The 22,571-nt window shown below is 40.1% G+C and overlaps 1 protein-coding gene across 2 annotated transcripts in view; it reads right to left on the bottom strand.

The window, feature by feature from the left end:
• Nucleotides 1-22,571, bottom strand: part of NALCN (sodium leak channel, non-selective) — a 353,058-nt gene that overhangs the window by 270,345 nt on the left and 60,142 nt on the right. For both annotated transcript variants that reach the window (XM_056109424.1, XM_056109431.1), the window contains exon 7: nucleotides 21,262-21,416. In XM_056109424.1, coding sequence (XP_055965399.1) covers nucleotides 21,262-21,416 — 155 coding nt within the window. The remainder of the gene's footprint in view (nucleotides 1-21,261; nucleotides 21,417-22,571) is intronic.

Below are 22,571 nucleotides of genomic sequence, written 5' to 3'. Positions count from 1 at the left end.
GAGGTCGGCTGATGAGGTATTTATCTGGCACTGGCAGGGTGGAGCTTCTGGGTGTGATCCCTGGGTCACTGGAGATTGGTGGAAGTAGGCAGAGGATCTCTGTTTCTGGGTTCCGTTGAGCCTGGAGTCCAAGGTAACAAAGTTCTGCTTACCTGGTTCTGTGGGGCTTAGCTCCTACGTGAGGCACATCCTGAGCATCCTGAAATCGGCCTGAAGCATGGCGACAGCTTGGTAGTGGAGGTAGTGGAGGTCGGCTGATGAGGTATTTATCATACTTATGTAACTTACACAAATTCTATAGCACAGCGGGTAGGGCGTTTGCCTTACAAGCGGCCAACATGGCCGACCCGAGTTCGATTCCTCCACCCCTCTCGGAGAGCCCGGCAAGCTACCGAGAGTATTCGATATGCCAAACACAGTAACAACAAAGTCTCTAATGGAGACGTTACTGGGCCCGCTCGAGCAAATCGATGATCAACACAAATTCTATAGACTTTAAAAATCTATGTATGAGTCTATTATTTTTAATAAAATGTCAAAAATCTCCTATTCTTTTTTGGTAGGAAAACAAAATTGACATTTCTTTTCCTGGGGTATAGCTATAATAGTTCGGTGCTGAGGAGAGTTGTGCTTTTTTGAAATACTAATCTCAAATCTGTGTGTTCTGATCCATCCCCATTTTTCTTTCTCACCCTGAGGTACTGACTCGACTGTCTTAGTCTTCATCTGGCAGTGTAAGAAACAAGGGATCGCATCTACAAACACTTCATACAAGAAGATGCGATTGTGTGGGTGCCAACTATAGAAAATGATCGCTTTGTTGTTCCATTTATTTTCTTTGGGCCCCTAAATACTGACAGTGCTAAAACATAACAATGTTGGTGCATTAGGCTATTTCCAAAATGACCAAGAAAATAAAATGTTTCCAATAAGAGAAATCTAAGTATACATAGAAACCTCGAAGACTCCGAGCTCAATGGACTCTTTGTGACATGAGATGTTTGTAATGACTCTGAACAGTACCATTAAATATAAGATCTGTGTGCTTGATTTCTTTTACTTAAGTAGAATAGAGACATAAATTATAGAAAAGAAAATACATTCTAGAAGAATGATCAGGAAAATACTACTCAGTAATTTTCTATAAATGACCTGTGACTTATAAATTAAAAGCTAATATCCAAAAATTTAAAATCTTTGTTCCTGTAACACATTTGTAGGCAAGATTATTCTTACATATAAAGAAAGGACTTTATTATAGCTGACAAATGCAGTAAACCAGAAATCTCTATATCTTATTCATATTCTACAGATCCAGAGCAAAGGGAAGAGAAACACAATTCAATAAGAACCTGACACCAGCTCCTTCACATGGTGGGCAAAGTGCTATGTGCTGAGTCATGGAGATCGGTTGCACAAAAATGGCAAAATGGGTTAGACTAGGGGGAAATCATTAACTGACAAAACAAATCTCAATCAGGACAGGAATGGTATAATGGAGAGTCAGTGGAATCTCTGCACCATGAGGAGATGGTGTTCAGATCTAGAAAATGTTCAGAACTGTGGTTCCCTATGGTCCTCTGGGTCTTTCCCACCTGGCCTGCCATATTCAGCAGGCCTTGCCCTTAGGACCTCTCTTCCTCATGTTTCTCCTGTCTTCTCATCTGTACTTTTCCCATTTAATGCAATCATGGCCTCACCCTGTGCACACTAGTGATGGCGCAAGGGCTAGAGGGACTCCATCAAATAAAAACTCTGGCCTAGAGGCACCTCTGCAAGATGGGACATTGTGTCTCATGTAGTAAAATACACAGAGAGCATATTGCTCGGTGAATCATGTCCAAAATATTACTTGAAATACATTTTTTATATTTCATTCCATTTTGGGAAAATATATAAATCAAATTTTCAAAGAAACATTTTTGATTATACACTGATGCTTTTTTTGATGCTAGAATGGATATGTTTCACTCTTGGATGGAGAAAATAATTTAAATCAAGTGGCTGCATGTATTTAATATACACTCTAGCACTCCTTTGGTTAAAGAATACTCCTTTGTTACATATAGAAAGAACTTTCCTGTAGACTATGGACTGAACATGATTGCCACTCAGTGCCTCTTTTGCAGACCACAACACCCAAAAGGAGAGAGAGAACAAAAGGGAATGCCCTGCCACAGAGGCAAGGTGGGATGGGGGTTAAGGGGAATGAGAGGGATACTGGGATCCATGGTGGTGGGAAATGGGCACTGATGGAGGGATGGGTACTCGATCATTGTATAATCGAAACCCAAGCACAAAAATTTGTAAGTCTACAACTGTACCTCATGGTGTTTCACTAATAAAAAAAAAAGGCGGGGGGGAAGAAAAAGAAAAAAAAAAGAACTTTCCTAATACCAGTGGGATGAATTTAAATAAGTTTGAAAATGTTAACCTCTCCAATATCATACAATATATTGATTGACAATTTTTCTTTTGTAAAAAGTCAATAATCTACTTCTCTAATCTATAACAATACAACATTCTTAATTATTATTTTAAAAAATTTGTATTTTCTAAGCTATTCTTGGGTAAGGAGTCATTTTTCTTTTAAAACTCTATTTTAAGCACATAATTTATATTATTATTTTATTCTTCCTATTTGCATATTGTGATTTTTTAAAGAAACTATATATATATATATATATAATCATTCAGATGACCAGAATATGTTTCTCATACATATTTGGTCTTAGCTCACATTTCCTGCCTCCCAGACCCCAAACTCTTGAGATTCACTAAGCGGGTAGAGTAATAAAATGTTTTCTTATTTGCTGATGAAATTACTTAAGACTCAGATTGATTGCCAACTATATCTTCAGATGTTGGAATTTCCAGTTTTACCCTCAACTTCTCATGCAGACACTCCAGAGATTAAGTTCAGTCTCCAACAGGAAAGAGTAAATTCAATCACAAAGGGATTAATCAATCAGGAAACTCAATCAAGCCTAATAGCAAAGCCTCTATAAGAACCCAGAAAAAAGATCAGGGTGCTGGGGGTTGGTAGGTAAACATGTGGGGTTAGTAAGTGACATCTTAGAGGTCAGGAAACTCTACCTCAACTCTTTCCTTGCCCAATGTATCCTTTCATTGACTGTTTCTGAGTGTATGATTTTATGAAAAATAACCTGGTAAGTGAAACGTTTATTTGATTTTTATGAGTCACTTTAGCTAACTAATTAAACTCAAAGAGGGTGTCTTGGGGCTCTTAGTTAGAAGTACACACCTGGCTTTATGAAAGGCCTCTAAAGTGGGCATTGGTACAATGCCTTTTGTACACTAATCCCTGGACTGGGTACTACATCTGATTGATAGCATCAAAACCCAGCCTGTATCCCAAGGACGTGTTTGTTGGCATGCAAAATCCCCTAATATAGACATAGGAATTGGTTCCATGTACAATTACCCATGATAGCTACATGGTACTATTCTACCCCATCTCACTTCTCACTCCTATAAGATGAGAATATTTCTTGACATCACAATAACAGCTAGCTTCCACCTTGTTCTATTGGCTGTTCTTGAGTACGTGTTATATTATTTGCTGAGCTGTATCTACTTTTTAATCTACCCAATTTACAACCACCACAACTCAGCAAGTCTACCTGAATGTGACAACTTCTCATCAATGAAGTAATTTACAGGATGTTCCTAATTTCCTCAAAGTACCTCCCACTGAAATTAATAACAGTATAGAAATAATGACTTCTCAACTTTACTAAATATATGCGAGAAAATCTCTAGCTGTCAGTTGAGCTTTGCTTTTAAAGTTGTCCTCCACCCCCTTGAATTTCTGTTTTAAAAGTAAAAAAAAGTCACAAATCCTGGGACATTTTCCAAGCTGAAATCATTTGGTCTTTAGCTTCATACCTTTTAGACACTTGAGATGTTCAAATGCCTCAAAGTATAGTTCTTGCTGTGTGCTATTATTTCCAGTGCCATAGAAAGGTGGATTTTTAAAGGAGAATATTACAGTGGGGGAAGAAACAGGCTCTATTTCTGTCTTCCATTAGATGGTTTACAGCCTTTTAAAGCACTGATTGTAAGGAAAAGCCCATTACCAGTCTCCCAGGTTCTTGGAATCTGTCTCAAAAGTTCCTATTTTTTCTTATTGAATGCATAAAATCTCAGGATTCTATCCTTGTTCCTGTCAGATGTCTAAATGAACCTTCTGTTATTATTATTTTTGCATTTTTAGTGTTAGAATGGTGACAGGTATCAGATATGCCCTTCTTGCTACATTTCCTTCTTCTTTTATTTGATTCTAACATCCTCTTAATACATTGTCTTGTCTTATTTTTACTTTTCCCCCTACTCTGGAAATACATCACCAGGGTTAGAGGATAAGGTAACGCAATTTCATGGTCTACAGAGAAACACTGATCACATTCTCCATCCTGGGGAGGGTGACACTATCACCCCATCATGCTCATGTTGTTACAACATTCTTCCTAACTCTGTGCCCTCCCATCTGCACTTTAAATATTCACCCAGGATAAATCCCACTCTTGTTTGCTCCTTTTGTCCAGAGTCAAGTCCTCATGCAAAAATGGTTTCTAGGTTCTAGGCTTACTGTATAACTAGGTAAACACTAAAATACTACAGTAGGAAAACAAGTAGCAAATAAAAGCCAAGTGCTTAGACTGTGTGTGTTTTTGTGTGTGTGTAGGTAAAGATATGTGTGTGTATGTATGTAAGGAAAGACAAAAAATCCCTCCCAAAGTGCAAAGTATATGAACCGAAAAGTATATGAAAAAAATATTGTCCAAAACATATGAAAAGATGTAAAACTTGGTTAAAACCCTATAGTTGTCAGAAAGTATTAAAAATACTTTTTTTAACCTGGCATAAAATTGAAAAGATGGTAACATCAAATATTGGAAAACCACTCTATAAGGAAAACAAATACATTGACAATGCTATGGAACACTTTGGAAATATCTATTAAAATTAAAATTTGCATATGTGGCCCTCCTAATCTGTTAGGAAAAACACATACACACTACATAAAATTTATGCACAAATATTTAATTTTCTAAGGTTAGTAATCATATATGGAAAATGATGGCCACGGATAATGAAATTGTAACATAAAATGCTCATGCCATAGTCTGTTGACATCAGTAATCAATTCATACTCAGCCAGTGTGAGTGGAGCAATATAATTCAACTCTGAAAACTCAGTCACAGAATAGCACTCTCCTTATCCATTAGTCCATCCTTTGCCCATTATTTTAAGACTTTATTTACTTAGTGCATGAAGACTTTGCTTCTGTTTCTTCCATTTTCTCACTTTGGAGACCATAGTGTTATCTTGGCTACCGTTCATTTATTCTTTTACTCAACAGTCATTTTTATTTTATTTTTATCGAATCAACATGAGATGCAGAGTTCCAAAACAGATCATGGTTGGGTTTCAGTCATACAGTGTTCCAACAGCCATCCCTGACCAGTGTCCATTTCCCACCACTAATGTCCCCAGTTTTCCTTCTGCCACCCTCCCCACAGCCTGTCTCTATGGCAAGCACTTTCCCTCTCTTTGTCTCTGTCTCTGTCTTTGTGTGTCTGTCTCTCTGTCTATCTGTCTCTCTCTGTTTCCCTCTGTCTCTCTCTCTCTTTCCTTTTTGGGACATTATGGTTCACTCAACAATTACTGAGCTAATAAAAACAGACATTGGAATCATAGTTGCATCTTACTGAGAACTCAGGAGACATGGAGATGGGCAGAATCTCACTTCATTTTCATTCCACCCTCTGGGATATGTGTGTGTTTCTCTTTTCATCCCAATTTTACAGACCCAGAGATGCTAAGAAACTTGTCCATCGGTTGGCCTCTCGGGAGATGAAGTAACATGTCATACCATCAAAGCAAGTACTTCTCTGCTCTACATCTTATACTCCCAAATCCTCATGACTGCAGTGCACTGCTAGGCTGAACTGTGAGAATCAGTCATCATAAGCACTGTCCCTCCCCTGGAAGCAGCTTTCTCTCTGACCACTGCCTCACCTGGAGCTGCTGTGCCCCTAGCTGGTGTTCCTCACCCAGCAAAGCTAGCCCAAGGATATGTTACATGAAAGCCTCTAACAGTTCAACCTCAATTTGTATCTGGGTTTGTCATCACCACCACTTTTTACATAAAATAATGCAACTCCATGTGTAAATATAGACAACTTTTTATTAGACTCAGAATTGCCTAACAAAATCTGTCTGCTTTATTGTTTAGGCAATTTCTGACTAGGCTTAATTTCTTTTCTTTCACTCATTTTTTAACTTATATGGACGATGAAAGCACTTGAATATTTACTACAATTAATAGTAAGAAGATTAGGAACCCCAAATCTTAATTCATCAAAATTATTCTTGGTGTTCAACAATTACCATTGCTTATTTTCAGTGTATTTTCTCTATCCATACCATTTATTTTCCTTTATACAAAGTAACCACCAAGGTATTACCAGGTGAGGCTGTACGGAGATTAATATACAAATTCAGAAGCAAAAACCAATAAAGATAGCCGTATTTATATGGAATACAAAAATTCTGGTCAATACAGCCTTACAAATTTTTTAAAAAATTAATGCTTAAATATATGAAACATATCTTTTATATAAAATAGGGATGGGATAATATCTAAAAGAGAAATTTCTAAGACCACTGTTAAAACATAAGGCTTGAGGTCAGTTTGCTGGATGAGGCTGACTCTGAAACTTCCTTTATCCTCTTCAGCCCAACCAGCTCAAGGAAGTGGATCAATAAGAAAGACTAAGTTCTGAATCTCATGAATCAGTTCATGACTGCATACAATATTTAGTGCTCAGAGCTATAAGAGAACACGGACTCAGAAGTCTGAGCAGGCAGTAAGGCCAGGTTGCATCACAGACCCATTCAGAGTCGATCCCAGCATGGAGGGCTTCTATGAACACAGGCAGAGGACCCGGCAGAAACCTGATCAGAGTAGGAGACACAGCCTCGACTGCAGTGTGTCTCCCAAGCTGGGGGCCCACAAAGGAGAGCTCTGACTTTTTCTTTATTTTTATTTAAAAACATTGATCTGTATCATTATTTGTCGTTTCAAATAGCTAGAGCTAAAATACAATTACTACATCTGCATTTGTCATGATTAGACCTGTCAAAGGCAGAGTCTCCGTGTCCCAGAGGTGAGGCATGGAGCCTACATGTAAAAAAAGCTCTATATCACATATCGTCAGGAATATTCAAATCAAAACAACAATGACATATCTTATCCACAGAGACTGGCACACATCATAGCGAACAAGAACAACCATTGCTGGCATGGATACAGGGAGAAAGGGACTCTCATTCATTGTTGGTGGGAACGCCAAATGGTCCAGTCTTTTTGGAAAACAATATGGACATTTCTCAAAAAAACAAAAATTGAGCTTCCATATGGCCCAGCAATATCACTTCTGGGAATATATCCCAGGGGTGCAAAAAAACACAGTAGAAATAATATCTGCATTTGTATGTTCATTGCAGCACTGTTCACAATAGCCAGAATCTGGAAACAACCTGAGTGCCCAAGAACAGATGACTGGTTAAAGAAATGAGAGTACATCTATGCAATGGAATACTATGAAACTGCTAGAAAAAAATGAAGTCACGATATTTGCTTATAAATAGATGGACATGGAGAGTATCATGCTAAGTGAAATGAGTCAGAAGGAAAGGGACAGACATAGAAGGACTCCACACATTGTGGGATGTAAAATAATATAATATGAGACTAACACCCAAGGACAGGAGAAATAACAGCCAGGAGGGTTGGTCCTTGGTTGGAATCCTGACTCAGTGCTGGGGGAGAGGGTAGATGGGATAGAGAAGGGATCACTATGGTAATGATGGTTGGAGAGATCACTTGGGATGGGAGATGTGTGCTGAAAGTAAGTTAAGGACCAAACATGATAGCCTCTCTGTGTATATATATATATATATATATATATATATATATATATATATATATTGCAAACCATAATGCCTCAAAGTAGAGAGAGTAAGAAGAAAAATGCCTTCCATAGAGACAGGGGGTGGGGTGGGGTGAGGGTGGTGAGAGGGATACTGAGGTCATTGCTGATGGGACATGTACACTGGTGGAGGAATAAGTGTTGGAACATTGTATGACTGAAACTTAATCGTGAAACCTTTGTAACTGTGTATCTCATGGTGATTCAGTAAAACAAAACAAATCTTTGATATGAGGCAAGGGAAAGGGACCTGTAAAAAGAACATTCATGATGCACTATAACTAACATACTCAAAAAATAGCATTTTGACTGTACAGTTTTGTTTTGTTTTGTTTTTGTTTTGGGGGGGGCACATCCAGTGGTGCACAGGGCTCATTCCTGGCTCTGTATTCAGGGATCATTCCTAGTAGGCCTCAGGGAACCATATGGGGGGCTGGGGATCGAACCCAGGTCAGCCACATACAAGGCAAGCACTCAACCCATAGGCCTTTCTCTCCAGCCAATAAAAGAATATTTTAAAACTATGCATGCATATAGCTGAAAACTATTTCCTCTAATTTATGAACAAGTGTTTCTCTAACTTCACTTTTTATTTATTATTCAATATCTCTATTCAGACTGTAGTTATATGCTTGTTTGTAATTAGTTACCCATTGTATATCAGCATCTATATGTCTGGTATGAGTAACAGTATAGTAAATGAGATCTGGTCTACAAAACTGAGCTTATCACAGGAGGGAGAGGATGGCTGAGGGGGAACAGACACAGAAATGGTGGAGGAGTGAAAACTTTGGTGGACGGTATAGTGTTAGATTGTTGTACTTATGAAACCCTACCAATAACAGTCTTATAAATCAGGATGCATAAATATTTTAAAATATGAACAATAGATATTTACTGAACATATTTATGAATATGGGCTGGAGCGATAGCACAGCGGTAGGGCGTTTGCCTTGCACGCAGCCAACATGGCCGACCCGAGTTCGATTCCTCCGCCCCTCTCGGAGAGCCCGGCAAGCTACCGAGAGTATCTCGCCCTCATGGCAGAGCCTGGCAAGCTCCCCGTGGTGTATTCGATATGCCAAACACAGTAACAACAAAGTCTCCAATGGAGACGTTACTGGGCCTGCTCGAGCAAATCGATGAACAACGGGAGGGCCTTTACCTTTACCTTTATTTATGAATATATTTTATTTCCTACTGTCTGTAAAAATTCATCTCATATGCTCTAAAAATCCTCAGAGTCTCATAAAAAATGTTAATCCATCTCATTTTCCTTAAATCAAATATAAATCCAATCAATAGCAACCTTTACAATAATAACTCTGGTAATTGATATCTTGCTTTAATAGTAGCAGTCACAATTTAATAGACATTTTAAATGTATTCAGATATTTATTTTGGTTCTTAATTTTATTTAGTATATTCATCTTGATAGATACGGTATTTTCAGTATATTTTGTTTAGAATATTTTACTCTTTTTTTGTTTGTTTGTTTTTGGGCCACATCCAGCAATTCTCAGGGCTTATTCCAGACTCTGTGCTCAGGATCACTCCTGGCAAGACTTATTGGAGCATCTGAGGGGTTGGGGCTTAAACCAAGATTGGCTACATGCAAGGCAAATGCCTTACCAGCTAGACTGTCTCTTTGGACCCTGTTTCACTATTTTGATCCCTAAGCCCAAGCCCTGAGAGCATGAAGCTGAGGAATTGAAAAGAATGTAGGGAGAGATGGGAAGGGTTTTCTTTGGCTCTCCTGTCCTGTGCTCAGGTGGGCGCCATCTTTTTCCCCTGCATCTTCTTGAGTTTCAGTTTAGACACACATTTTCTGGGCCTGGAGAACTTTATCCTCAGAGAAGAAGGGCCTGACATGTAGGCATGGTTTTGTTCAGCAAAGCTTTATAACATCTGAACATGCTGCCCTAAGCAAGCTGACAGTTCATCTTGCCATCCTGAGGGAAGATAACGGTTAGGGTGTCTCTCAAGGATATTTTCTTTTGCTACATTTGATTAGCTGGTAAAATTAACTTAATTTCATTGATTATCAAAGGAATTACGTTCCACTAACAGCTATTACCAACAGGACAAGCTTCCTTGTTTATCAACACAAGACTTCTATTCTTGTACAAAATACACACACACACACACACACACACACACACACACACACACATATATATATATATACCAACACAACACAAAGTTTCCACATTTATTTTATCTGAGTGTCCAGCTAATGTAAAAGCCACTTAAACTCAAATGAACAATGAAGTTAAAGGCTAGACTTATATATGAATTTACTTAAAATTTTCAATGATCATTAGCCAGAGAAGAAGAACCTTAAAAATAATATCTGGTATAAATTTCCCCACTCCACGATCAACCAGAACTCAAGTTCATGATGAACTCACTGAGAGTTAGAAATAGCATCCGAGGAATTACAGAGAGCACTGCCTCTACCTGAAGCCCATTGGAGGATAAACACATACCCAGCCACTACAACAAACCTATAATAACACACTCAAACATCACAATTACACACAAGACACATACAAACCACATGTGCAGACATCACACAGACCACTATCCACCCGTGCACAGACATACAGCACCCTGCAGAGAGAGATTACACCAAGAGTCATTTTTCACATACAAAACTGGGTGTCTAGTGTCGAAAGCAAGATACTTTCTGCTGGGAGAGTGTGGGGATGCGTGTGGGTGCTAAAGGGGAGCTCCACAGGGAACAAAATAAAGTGAGAGAGTGACTCCCAGACGAAGGGGGAGAAGGAATTCCAGGGCTAAAGTAGGAGCCTCTTGGGTTCAGAAAGTACAGAATACAGTAGTCCCTCTTTTTTAACATCAATATCTATACATATCAAAAATACTTTTTGTTTAAAAAGTACTCTTAATGAGCGCTGACTATAGAAACCTATAAATGTCTGAGAAGTGTGCATACCCCTTGACCCAGAAGTTATCCGGGAAATCCACCACCAAGAATGACCCTGTGCATAGCCTGTGTTTGCATGTGTGCCTGGCTGCATGCAGGCAGCACAAAATAACTTGGAGACAATCACTGGAAATCCTTAAAGTGCGTATTGGTTGGGAAAAGTTGAAAAGCCTCTAATTTCATACCATTAAGACTGCAGAAGATGAAAAGGAAGGACTACAGCAGCACTTACTTCTTTCATTAAATTTTATATCATTTGGAGTGATTTTTATAATCGACCTACATTTAAAATATAAATTTCAACACGCCAGATTATTGGAAATATTAGGTATTTCCAAAGGCTATTCTTTCTATCTCAAATAGGAAATCAGTCATCCTATTATGCTCTCCGAAACCCAGCGCTACCATTCCTTCTGTTAGTAAACGAACAGTCCTTTTCCGTTCCCCAGGGAGTCCTAGACAAGTGCTCCACACCAAACAGTGGATAACCTCTTCAAAAGCATGCTTGCAATTTCCATCCTTAATTCCCCTTTCTTCCTGACATTCTGAATAATACATGATTATCTATTTTCAGTTTAAAGAAGCCTGTGACCCAGTTTGAAAATTGAATGAGACCCAAAGACTTAGCTCCTTATAAATCCTCAAGCCCACACTTTTTCATTCAATCCAAGGTTTGACCATTGCCTGGATTCAGGGATAAAGCACCCATATTTGATCAAAGACTCACAATTGTTCTTTTGTTGAAGTTTTATGACCTTGTTCTCCATTTAACACAAATACATTGAGTTTTACTTCTGCTATAATAAAGGAATTCCTTTGCAAGACAAATCTACTATCATTGATTAAAGCAAGAGCTTTTGTTTGAGTTCTATAGTTTCAGTTCTCTCTTTTGCATGTATTTTTATAAAAATCAATAAGTGATTCCAGTGACAATGCTTAACATCAAGATTAATGTAGTGAAAACAGCCCTTCAGTGCTTTTCTACAAAACAGCATAAATCTCAATTAGATACTTTAGAGATTAGTCTTTACTGGGGTCTTTTGGAAAAATGCAATAAAAATGTATGTTCTGCCATAAATCATAGTTATAAATATACAATAACTATCTATTTTCATTCCTTGGTAAAGGTTTCATCTGATATTACATATAGCAGAATGAAACATGGGTTAACATCACTTAAATATGATGAATCAATTTTAGAAGCAGCAGCAAAAGTTGAATTTACATTCTGCTATTATTTTGAAAAAAAAAGCAATGTTGTTCATCATATTTAAAATCAGATGTCAAAACTAAGTAAGCCATAAAAACAAAGAATGGCAATGGAGAGGGGGCCTAGGGGCAGAGAGAATCATTTTTAAATGATGGGGACTCTATATTAAAACAGAAGTAGCCATGGGCATGTGGAGTCACTTTCAATCCTGTCTCAGGATCAAGATCTAGTAGTGACTACAAACACAGAATACTACGATAATGAAGATAATCATTAAGGTTAGTTCTCACCAATATTTAATAAAGCTGATTCATGACGCATACGGGGAGCTGAGTCTGAATCTTACAGCCAGTCCTATCCAAAGATGAGAAGGAAAATGACACAGAGCAATAACAGTGAAAATCTATTTTCTCTTGGAACAAATACCAGTTCAGCCCAGCTCAGAGAAGCCTTCTTCAGTATCGACTTAGAAGGAGAATATGAGAAACGTAGGCTGCATTTGCTCTATAGAAGAAATTGCACTTTCCTCGAAAGAACTGATTGATTTAACACTGACATTTACAAAGACTGGAAGCCGTCACTTTAAATTTGTGTTTGCATCCAAGACCCATGTTTTAATTTCTGAGCAGTTGCTGACTTGTGGTTTTTCTAATACTTTAAGGAGGTTCCAGTAAGGCATACTTCATGTTTTTTTTTCTTTCATAAAGAAAATAGGGCAAATACTACTTACGTCAAATCTCTAGTAAAGCAATAAATCAATAAGCATTTCCAAAATAACTTTTATTTGGGGACCACATCTGGTGGTGCTCAAAGCTTACTCTTGGCTTTGCACTCAGGGATTACTCTTGGTTGGCTTGGAGAACCATACATTGTGCTGGGGATCAAACCTAGGTCAGCCATTTGCAATGCAAGCACCTTGCCTACTGTACCATTGCTCTGGCCTCTCAAAGGGATTTTTTTTTCTTTTTTTATTAGTGAAAAACCATGAGGTACAGTTATAGGCTTACAAATTTTGTGCTTGGGTTTCAGTTATACAATGATCAAGTGCCCATCCCTCCACCAGTGCCCGTCATCCATCCCCACGGGTCCCAGCATCCCCCCCCCCAACCCTCATCCCCCCCCCCCCCCCGTCCCATCCTGCCTCTGTGGCAGGGTATTCCCCCTTGTTCTCTCTCTCTTCTTTTGGGTACTGTGTTTTGCAAGAGAGGCATTGAGTGGCAATCATGTTTGGTCTATAGACTACTTTCAGCGTGATTCTCCCACCCTGGGAGGGTCCTCACAACACCCTTATTTAGGACTACTATGTGATAAAAAACAGAGTTAAACAGTCACAACTCAAGGGGAAAAATTGATTTAAAATGCCCAGGAGTTGGGGCTGGAGCAATAGCACAGAGGGTAGGGCATTTGCCTTGCACGCGGCTACCCTGGGTTCAATTCCCAGCATCCCATATGGTTCCCTGAGCACCGCCAAGAGTAATTCCTGAGTGCAGAGCCAGGAGGAACCCCTGTGCATCTCCAGGTGTGATCCAAAAAGCAAAAAAATTATAAATAAAAATTAAAAAATAAAATAAAATGCCCAGGAGAAGTTAAGGCAGTTATAATTAATATAAATGCACATAAATACATATTATAACTTTCAGAATAGATCTGAAATAAAGTTTTCAAAGTATGAAACTAACAAGACTCTCCAAAAAGATGTTTGTGTGGGAATTTTTGTTTTTAACGTTTCCTTTTGATGTTTATACATTGGGCTGGAGCGATAGCACGGCGGGTAGGGCGTTTGCCTTGCACGCAGCCAACATGGCCGACCCGAGTTCGATTCCTCCGCCCCTCTCGGAGAGCCTGGCAAGCTACTGAGAGTATCTCGCCTGCATGGCAAAGCCTGGCAAGCTCCCCGTGATGTATTCAATAGGCCAAACAAAGTTAACAACAAAGTCTCACGATGGAGATGTTACTGGGCCCGCTCGAGCAAATGGATGAACAACGGGAGGACCGTGACCATGACCGTGACTGTTTATACACTGTCAGTTTGTCTTCGTGGTACAGCTGCTCATTTCTGCCATCCTTGCCTCTCACCTTTGCCCTAACACCTATGACTCGATCAATGAACCTCTTAAATTGTTTTGCCTCCCATCCATGGTACTTTGTGAGTCGGTTCTTACATACAACTAATGTACACTATGGATCAACTCTGACCACAGCCTGGACTAGAGACTGAGTGGAGAGGTCAGAGGTGAGCCTGCATGCTCCTCGGGGCAGGTGTCAGGCCATTCCTGTCCCCATGCAGCCTGTGTCCCAAATATCAGAGGACAAAAGGAGAAGGCAAGAAGTGAGGGGATCCTTCTGGGGGGTCCCCCTCCTTCATCACAGAGACTCCATCATGAACTCACACAGCATCCCAGGCAGGGAGTGGGGATGATGAAGGTAGGGCATCCCCCAGATCCTACAGAGGGGGTAGCCCAACGGTGGTCTGTGTATGGACAAATCAGTTTTTCTGCATTCTCCTTCCTTATCCACTAGGGATGAGGACGCCTTTTTTTAAAAATTTTATTGAATCACCATGAGATAGTTACAAGCTTTCATATTTGGGTTACAATCACACAATGATCAAAGACCCATCCCTCCACCAGTGCACATTCCCCACCACCAATATCCCCAGTATACCCCCCCCCTTTCCCACCCTCCCTCTGCATCCATGGTAGACATGATTCGCCATAATCTCTCTCTACTTTTGGGCATTATGGTTTGCAATACAAACACTGAGAGGTTATCATGTTTGGTCCTTTACCCACTTTCTGCACACAACTCCCATCCCGACCGATTCCTCCAGCCATCTTTTTCTTAGTGATACCTTCTCTATTCTAGTCACCTTCTCCCCTTTGCTCATGAGGCAGGCTTCCAGCTATGGAGTAATCTATCTGTCCCATGTATCTACTATGCGTAGGTGTCAGCCTCATGCTATGTTGTTTTATACTCCACAAATGAGTTCAGTCCTTCTATGTCTGTCCCTCTCATTCTTACTCATTTCACTTAGCATGATACTCTTCATGTCTATCCATTTATAAGCAAAGTTCATGACTTCATCTCTCCTTACAGCTGCATAGTATTCCATTGTGTAGATGTACCAAATTTTCTTTCTTTCTTTTTTTTTGGCTTTGTGGGTCACACCTGGCCATGCACAGGGGATTACTCCTGGTTCTGCACTCAGGAAATAACACTGGAGGTGCTCAGGGGGCCATATGGGATGCTGGGAATCGAACCTGGGTTGGCCGCATGCAAGGCAAATGTCCTACCCGCTGTGCTATTCCTCCAGCCCCCTTAACCAGTCATCTGTTCTACGGCACTTGGGTTGCTTCCAGATTTTGGTTATTGTGAACAGTGCTGCAATGAACATATAGGTATAGATGAAGGATGCCATATTTTAAGGATAAAACACAATGGATGGAAAATCTTTTACCTGGTTCCAGATACATAATGAGCCAGGGATCAGTGATGCCAGTGTTTGTCACATGTAATGAAAGTCATCACAATCTTTTTTTGAGTGTTATTTAATTTAATTTTTATTAGGGAGGCATTGGTTTGTAGGACCCTCTATTTTAGGGGTACAATGTTCTGTATCACCTCCCACTGAGGTGCTGATTACCATCCACAACTCTGTCCACTGACCCTTTCCTTCTCCTTCCCCTTCACTTGGGTTACCTCAGTTCTGTTTTCAGAGTCTCAGGGTTTGTTTCTGTTGGACTTTAATCTCTTTCTCTATTTCTTCATATGCCATATTTGGGTAATAACATCTTCCCTTTGACTTATTCCTCTTGGTAAGTCATCACAATCTTAAAGACAGTTGGATGATTACCTACCATAAGAACATGGTGCTTAGAACTTGCAGATTTATCTCTGGTGGTCAGAGAAAAGGGAAGGAGGGAAGAGGGTCTGCTGCTGCCAGAACATTTAAAGCCAACCTGATTTAAGTCTTTTCTAGAAATTATGTTCAGAATGTTTTGTTCGCAGCCTGACCTTCCCAGTGGGCTGCTTTGGTCTGATATAAATCACCTCAATCGGGTTTAGCCTGGGATGAAATTTTCTAAAAATTGGGTCTGTGTCTCTGATTCTAAAAACCAATAGCAATAAAAACTCTGGTATCTACTAAGTTCCCAAGTAACTCCCTGGCGATGAATTCAGTGGGTTGTCCTATCAACACAGAAGATATTGTGTTATTTTTTTTTTACCTGCATGTACAAAGAAGGGAAAAACTCAAACAACAACCTGCATAGTTTCTAACTGGAACTGTACTGCAATTTTTGTTTCCTTCTGAAGGAAGATGATGGGTACAATTACAGGTTAATAGGCTTGGTCGTGGTTTCTTTCTCCCGTGGGGCAGATATTGTTACTTTTCGGAGAGCTGGCAATCACATGCTGTGGAGAGTTTTCTATTCAAGAGGTGAGAGAGGTTAGAGAACCAGGAGTTCACTCAGCTTTGTGAAGTGGTTTGTTTTGTTATAAAGGTTTTCCATAAATGGTCTTGGTCTATAAAAAAAAGCTGGGAGAGACAGTGTGTCGTTCTATGGGAATCCGGGAACCCCAAGAGGTGAGTTGGGCTTCTCCTCTGGGATGCTGTTCTTTGGTGCTCTGAGGAAACTCCGCCCCTGATGGGATGGCCCTCTCATCAGGGGCATGAGCGTGAACTCGAGTGCCTATCATTTCCAGCTCTTGGTGTCTCTCATTTCATTTCCAAGCATGTGGAAAAGTGCAACATTGCCTCTTTTATGTACCAGTAGGTATGTGGTGGAGAAGCATTGATGGCAGAGAAAGGAAACATCTGCAAATAGCTAAGAATTGAGACCCAAGAGTGAGGACAAACTCTCCCAATGGAGTCTTGGGGCATCTAGGATTTTTTTTCTGGTATCAGTTGAGACTATAATCCTTATAAAGATGGTTCTGGTATTTCTTCATTCTCACTCATTTGAAATTATCCCTCTTGAGAGTATACATGTATTAAGGTCTCACAGAGGAAACTGCAACAATGCTCTTGATCAAAGTGGTGCTCTTCACAAGCAGGTGTGCATGCCTGTTGGTCCCTGTCACCATGGAATGCACATTAAGGTCACCTGGGTGTCTCTTATCCACAGGCACTGAGTCACTGAACCCAGGGCTATGTCTGGGAATAGCTGCATGCAAAGGATCCCTGTGTACCTTAGACTGATTTGAACACCTGAGTCTGTTTCCACCTCTTGTCCTAGCATCCAGGGACCGGTCACACCATTCTCTCTAATGTCTAACTCTGTGCCAACTGCCCACAGGACCGAGGGACTCTGCGGTGTGAAGCCATAAGGAAGCCCAGCCCCCAAGTCTTGGCTCCCCGCAAACCCACTACACACAGACTCAAAGAAGGAACTATGTGCACCTCGGATAGGGCTGTGGGGAGGCAGCCTTTGGGCTATATTTTGGCCCATGGCATCCTGTGATGTAGCTTTGGTGCATGACATGTGCTTCTATAGGCTGCCCCAGACCCATCTGCCTATACTCTAGGTCCTGATTGTGATAAATATGCACATGGCCATGGCAGAACAAAGTGACCCCATACCTACCCAAGGGTCCTGGCATTCTGCCAGCTCTGAGACTCTCAGAGACCAGAAGATTTTCTGGGTGTTCCTGCCCATCCCGTGCCTCTGAAGTAAGTGTGTGTGTGTGTGTGTGTGTGCGCGCGCGCGCGCGCGCGTGCGTGCGCACAAGTGAGTGTCAGGGGTGGGGAGTTCTAAATCTTTCAGGGGTCTTCAAAGTGGCAATCACATCCCTGTGTCTCCTTTTATGTGGGACAGAGGTGCCAAGGGGGTCTCTGCTTTATACTCTCACTATCAGGTCTTTGTAATCTTTCCCATTTCCTATCTTTTTGTACATTGAAAAATTAAGTTTGTCAACAACATCAATACTAGATGTTAGTAGGATGTGAAGTTACTTATAAATAAAATAATTCAGCAGAGGGAATTCTAGACTCATGGGTAAAAAAGAAAATGTGATTATTTTTAATTAATCATGATAACTTTCACAGATCTATAAAGTACAATGACATTTATATGCACTTCCAAGCATCTGATTATGTTTTAAATTCAATACATGCAGACAAAGCTCATAACTTGTGCCTCATATAACCTTTTCTTTATTTTAAAGGAAACATCTTTTATTTTACACAAGACCAATAGAAATAATCTTTAAAATGACAATATATACCTAAATGCACCAGATAAATAACATCAGGTAGAACTATTCAGTTTCAATATTAACTATTGTGGCCATCAAAAAAATTTTATTATAGTTCAGAATCAACATTTAATTATCTAAGCAATAGTCATTTGCAATGATGAGTTCAATTATCATTTGAGAAAAAGAAACAAAAAGACTAAATTGGGTTTGTATAGAAGGGAACTCATGAGGAATAAGAATATTGCCAACAGGAACAAGACAAAATCAAGGAAAAGAAGGAAATAATTAAATGATCTATTATGGCTATATTTCCTAATATCAGCATGACTGGTGACTGACAAATTGAAAAGGATTTGTTGTTTTGTCCACCAGTAAATATTATAGACTCTTCTCCCCTCATTCTCCTACGAGCCAGGCATTCTACCAGACCCTGGAGAAATGAAGTTGAAAGAGCTCTTCCTGCTTCCAACGAACTTAAGTCCATGGGTGATCAATGTGCAAACAAATGGTAGAGTACTGTCTTAGAGGGGGTGTGCTGCCCCTGCACAACTTCCTTCTACAAGGAGATGGAGAGATTGTACATACACCAGCTGAAGCCCTTCCCCCGACAATGAAGAGAGATGCATCATCCTGAATGGAACACAGCCACTGAATTTAGGTGCAATCTCCAACTTTTGAATGGTCTGGATTGGGTGCAACTGAACAGGATTGGAGAGATTTTGTGCAAAGGCAGCTGACTCCCAAATGCTGGCCAGTCTCCAGACAAAAACATAGCAGGAGCAGCTCTGGGCCAAATAGACTGCAAGCTGGGATACTTCATGCCTTCTCATCTTGCACTGCTGGATTGTTACATGAAAACTACCAAGTCACATCTCTACACTGTGCCTGTAATTTCTCACTCAACCCTTTCAGGCAACAGCTAGACCCCTAAGTCCCCCTCTGCACACCTGAAATAAGAAGAAAGATGGGAAGTAGATTGCAAAGTCAGATAAGTTGAAGAGCATGCTGCCAACTGGAATACTTTAAGGGCTTCTAGATTTTTTTTAAAATCAGAAACAGTATCATCTGCCCAATGAAATGGAAGAATTCCCATTTTGGTTACAATGCTGGAAATTCATTATGAGGGCATATTAAAATATATGAGTTAAAGTTTAGGGGTGTTACTTGATAATTTCACTTTATTATTATTATATTTTTATTACCTAGATTCTATAGATTCAATACTATTATTCATAGTTTCTCAAGCACATGATTCAAAATATTCTGTTTAGAAAAATTTGCAATTTTTTGGTTTTCTGCCCAACATTCAGCATTATCTCCTGTCCAAAGTCTGTGACCTTGTGGTTTAAGTGTAGACATCAAGAAATGGTCCTTTGCAAGATCTTCAACAGATCTCAGTGTATGAGGCTAGCCAGCGACACACCATCCAGTGATGACAAGACTATAATGAGTGGAAACAGCGGCTTTTTCTCATGTGGGGAGGTCACTGGCTGAGTTCAGAGACATTGTCACATTTTTCTCATTGTTCTCTGACTCTGAGACTTCCTCCCACCTCCCACCCCTCCATTCCATCCCCTCCAACTCCACAGCTGCCCCTCAGAGTGGTAAGATCACCTTGAGAGCCAGGAAGGAAATTTGGTTCTAAGAGAGTACAGCCACAATCTTGTACATAGTGAAGGTTTCCCTCCAGTGCCCTGAACAAAAACGTCTAGAACTATTTTGAAATGCTTGTAGGCCTGGACACTTTAAGGAAAAAACTTTTAAATTTTCAAATGATTTCAAAAAACAAACCTGTTGTAGACGGAGTGTGTGAGCAAGGCCAAGAAATCACACAAATCCCTGTGTGAAGGGATTCGCAGGTGGGATCTCCCAAATGTGAATGTTTTAGATGTAGTATTGAGGGTGGGGTTCTCATGATGGGATGAGAATCCTTCAGACACATGGGCAGGATTATTTTGCTTTGTTTTCTTTCCGTTTGGGGTCACATTTGAAAGTACTCAGGACTTAATCCTGGATCTTTGCTCTAAGCAAGACAAGCAGCCTCCCTGCTGTTCTATCTCTCCCACCATCCAAAGATATGATGGAAGGCACAAGGATCTTATCTGATCTCTGACTGCCGACCCCCAAAAAGAGGAGACAGACTCATTTGGATGGCACTATTTTGTCTGTGGGATTTTGTTATGGCAGGCTAAGGGGACTAAAACAGATTTCTCAAGGCATTCAATCATCTCTTTGAATTCTAGGCTTTTCTACTTCATTGATGAACTATATGCCACTTGCATGGAAATAAAATAAATGCAGTGATTATCACCTTAGTGGAGGATACTAAGTTCTTTTATTACTGTGTCGAATGGCACATTTCAAAACTTAATAGCACAAACCACGAATAAATGTGCTCTGTAGAGCAGAGCACATCGCAGTCATCTACAAGGATTTCTCATGCACCTATTATAAAGTTGATGCCTATTTATTAAGAATTTCATTAGATGTCTTCTGCTGCAGGATTGGTTTTCAGCTTTCACACATATACATCAATGTCTAGAATCCAGCTGTATTAAGACTTACCTTATTTACAGGACACAGCAAAAAGTGTAAGGAAACCAAGTCTTATTTATCTTTGTATCAACAACTATGGAAACTTGTTCAGCACATAAGTTTTAGGCATTATCATTAGGAATAAAAATTTGAGATCACATAGGCATCACTAAACACATGTAGACACAGAATGGTATCAACTGTCAGGTAAGTCTTAGCAATAAAATATGCATTTGTGATTCTTATCTACTATAAACAAATGTCACATGAAATATCTTAGACAGTTATTCTCTTATTCTATAAGCATTATAAAATAGAACTGAAAACATGCTTTACCAGTAAGACAGACCTATCTCATTAAAGCCACTGTAGCCCAGCTCTTGCCTCTTAAGTCCCAGTTCCTCTAGGTCCATGCATTTAAATCCTGGGGGGCACTGGTAGCCTTCTTCTAGTTCTGGTGAGCAATGTGTGTCTGGGATAGCTAAGCTATTCCAGGTTACATTTCTGTGGGCAACACAAAAAAGGGTTAGACAATTTCATTATAAATGCTGATAAAAAACCAAAACTATAAAGTCATCACTTGCCATTAATAATGACCCTACAGGGAAACAGGCATAAGAGTCACCACCCAGGGGGCTGGAGCAATAGCACAGCAGGCAGGACATTTGCCTTGCATGTAGCCAACCTGGATTCGATTCCCAGCATCCCACTGGTTCCCTGAGTACAACCAGGAGTAATTCCTGAGTGCGGAGCCCAGAGTAAACCCTGAGCATCGCCGGGTGTGACCCCCCCCCCAAAAAAGAAAAGAGTCACCAAACAGGAGCTCACCCAGGAGCTTCAGAGAGAAGCCAATAGGAACGGCATGTGCCTTGAACGTAGCTGTTCAAGCCACAACACCATACAGCATCCCCTGAACACCACCAAAAGTGACCCCTGAGTAGAACCAGGAGTAAGCCCTAAATTTCTCTCTTTGGAGAGAAATAGAGAAGCCCTGGGTGTGACAACCCTTCCCCCACATAAAAACAAACAAGATTCATGGTTCACAAATGGTATTCATAGCACGAATGACCCAGTAAACATTCTCCAGGGACATCTGATTCCTTCCCACAGCAGGTCTGTTAATAAAAATTGCATTACTGTGGCAGTTTGGCATTAAAAATTGTGACCCAGATAACCAGAGGGAGGAGTTCTGTAAATTGGCAAAGGGTGCTAACTTCGGGAGTTTCATGTTGTTCATAAAATTCTTGCGCTTCTCCAGGTGGAAGCTGGACATCTCCACTGCTAAGCAATGCTAAATTCTAAACATTATTTTCCACATAGCACAAATACCATGAGCTGCTCAAATGTTATTGGCCTCTTTTGTGTTGGAATTTAGTGCAGTGATTTAGAAATTACAGCTTAAGAAGAAAACCAGATAAATAAGGTGAGATTGAAGAAACTCTCCTGGAAAAGAGAGAGATTACGGGTGATTTGCTGTAAGCTCCAGGAATATGAAGGTCTTTTAAGTGGACTGTGCTATAACTCTCTCCAATTTGGGGAGAACAAGCTGAAGCTTAAGTTGCTGGGGAGGATTTAGGTAAGTAGTGGTTTCTCGGTAGCTGTAAGGAAATCGGGCGGAAGATAACGGAATCTCCTTCTGGGCAGACCTTAGAAATGGAA

This window comes from Sorex fumeus, unplaced genomic scaffold, assembly GCF_029834395.1.
Source record: "Sorex fumeus unplaced genomic scaffold, SorFum_2.1 ptg000008l, whole genome shotgun sequence".
NCBI classification, from domain to species: domain Eukaryota; kingdom Metazoa; phylum Chordata; class Mammalia; order Eulipotyphla; family Soricidae; genus Sorex; species Sorex fumeus.
Note: the sequence above shows the minus strand (reverse complement) of the source record. Positions and strands in the feature narration are given on the sequence as shown.